The following is a 2,278-nucleotide window of genomic DNA, read 5'->3' as shown; positions in this document are numbered from 1 at the left end:
CCCAACATAATCATTATTAATCCATGCCCAACAATAACAATGCCCAACATAATCATTATTAATCCATGCCCAACAATAACAATGCTCAACATAATCATTATTCTTATTCTATCAGGAACATGCTATCCAACAATGGGATACTTACTTAAATATCTCGGCGCCTGCTGTGTGAAGGAGTTTCATGATCGCAATATTATTTTTTTCTATAGCCACGTCAAGAGGTGATCTGCCTTCCTGATCGGTGATGTTGGTCAGAGCACCGAACCTGAGTAACATCTTGACCACGTCAAAGTGCTGCTTGTCCACTGCAATATGCAGCGCGGAGTAGTTCTTGCTGTTCTGAGCGTCGATCTCAACCTTGGCGAGGGCTAGTTCCTGAACGGCGTCAGCGCTGCCGTTGACCGCGGCCATGTGGAGTGCCGTGTTGTTGTCTTCGTCTAGAGAGTGGATGTCAGCACTGAACCTGAGGAGCACGCGGATCACAGGCACGTGACCCCGCAAAGCCGCCCAATGGAGCGGGCTCATCCCGGTCACTCCGTCGACGGGTTCTCTCTTCTCCTGGAGGATGGTCTCAACTTCTTCCGCTCGGCCTTCCATGGCTGCTAGTTGCAGCGGTGTGAGGCTGCTCCACAGTTTGTCCCTGTCGTTCACTTCCACACTCTGTTGTAATATTAAACAAAAATTAAAGTATATTACATTTTTACGTTACGCGTTCGTTTCATTTTCGTAATTCATTTTGTATATTGTGCATGTTATCATTAATATTTATTGTTATCTTTATTGTTGCCCACGGGCATTCTAATGGCGAAGCCTGATTAGGATTATTTTCTTTATCTTTACGGCAGAGTGCGCCTTCCCCGTCTCTGTGCAATTTTTGTATTGTAAAACCAAAGCCAAATTTAGGTGGGCGGTATGTCGGATTTAAGTAATCCGAATTTTTCAGTTATTTTTTGAGTTTGTATAAAGTCGGGGTCGGAGGTCTCATTTTTTGATGACCTCCCTTATCTGCGGAGTCTGAAAGACCTCAAAGACGCCGCGACTGTAATGCCGCCCCAAACTATACACCATGACCTGGACTGCCCCTACTACTACGCTACAGCCTAAGACACGCTGGCTAGCCACTGAGAGAGAAACACGTCTTAATGACACCCGGCGAAGATTCACGGTTTTTACCATTTCGACCAACGCAAACCAGGAAGAGGGAAGCGGCAATAAGACGCGGAAGTAATCGCGGCAGCGAGACTTCCAACCCAGTCACCAGATAAGCGATCACTATCTCCTACTACATGACACCCCGTGGTCTGTTATTATTTTATATTGTCAAAATAATTATTCAATTCTTGGCCCGCTCAGGGATTTTACTAATAAAATATAAACGTTCATTAAAAGGCAGAAAGTCTCACGACTCAACCCCCCCCCTCTTACACCCTAAATAATTTGATATTTTAACTTACATTCGGGGTACTTGAAGTAAGGTACGACCAGGTCTAGATGTATTCTGGGACCCGAATATGCAAGGAATAGCACCGGAGCAGTCTGCAGTCAGTAATACGAGGCATGGGAGCAGTCTGCAGTCAGTATCACGAGGCGCGGGAGTATTACGAGTAAATAATAACATTACGAACTGCAGTTGGATTACGGCCTGAATATTGACTGATAAAGCTTGGAAGCAATCTGCCGTCAATATTACGAGGCATGGGAGCAGTCTGCAGTCATTATCACGAGGCATGGGAGCAGTCTGCAGACAGTATCACGAGACATGGGAGCAGTCTGCAGTCAGTATTACGAGGCTGGGAAGCAGTCTGCAATCATTATTACGAGGCATGGGAGCAGTCGCAGGCAGTATTACGAGGCGTGTGAGCTGTCTGCAATCATTATTACGAGGCGTGGGAGCAGTGTGCAGTCATTATTACGAGGTGTGGGAGCAGTGTGCAGTCAGTAGTACGAGGCATGGGAGCAGTCTGCAGTCAGTATTACGAGTCGGATAAATGTTTTACTCAGCACTACATTAAGATGTATGAATAATAAAATTTATAGCATTTTCATTAATACCCTCCCATACATCTCCCAAAACATATAAAAAGACCCTAATATGTTAGAAACAAAAAAAAACTACAATAAATCTATGCACGATCTTAAAATCGATAGCATTTTCATTCACAGTATCTCTCAAAACATATAACGGGACCCTAATATGTTAGAAACTAAAATAAATCTATGCACGATCTTAAAATCGATAGCATTTTCATTAACAGTATCTCTCTAAACATATAAAGGG

General features: G+C 44.0%; 1 protein-coding gene across 1 annotated transcript in view; it reads right to left on the bottom strand.

The window, feature by feature from the left end:
• The window catches only part of LOC106679608 (serine/threonine-protein phosphatase 6 regulatory ankyrin repeat subunit B), a gene marked incomplete at its 5' end in the record, with an annotated part of 19,619 nt that overhangs the window by 15,383 nt on the left and 1,958 nt on the right, over positions 1-2,278 (bottom strand). Inside the window, 1 exon segment of the mRNA XM_067050774.1 lies at positions 146-660. Coding sequence (XP_066906875.1) covers positions 146-660 — 515 coding nt within the window.

The sequence above is a fragment of the Halyomorpha halys genome, unplaced genomic scaffold (assembly GCF_000696795.3).
Source record: "Halyomorpha halys isolate HHAL.00 unplaced genomic scaffold, Hhal_1.1 Scaffold210.1, whole genome shotgun sequence".
NCBI lineage: Eukaryota > Metazoa > Arthropoda > Insecta > Hemiptera > Pentatomidae > Halyomorpha > Halyomorpha halys.
Note: the sequence above shows the minus strand (reverse complement) of the source record. Positions and strands in the feature narration are given on the sequence as shown.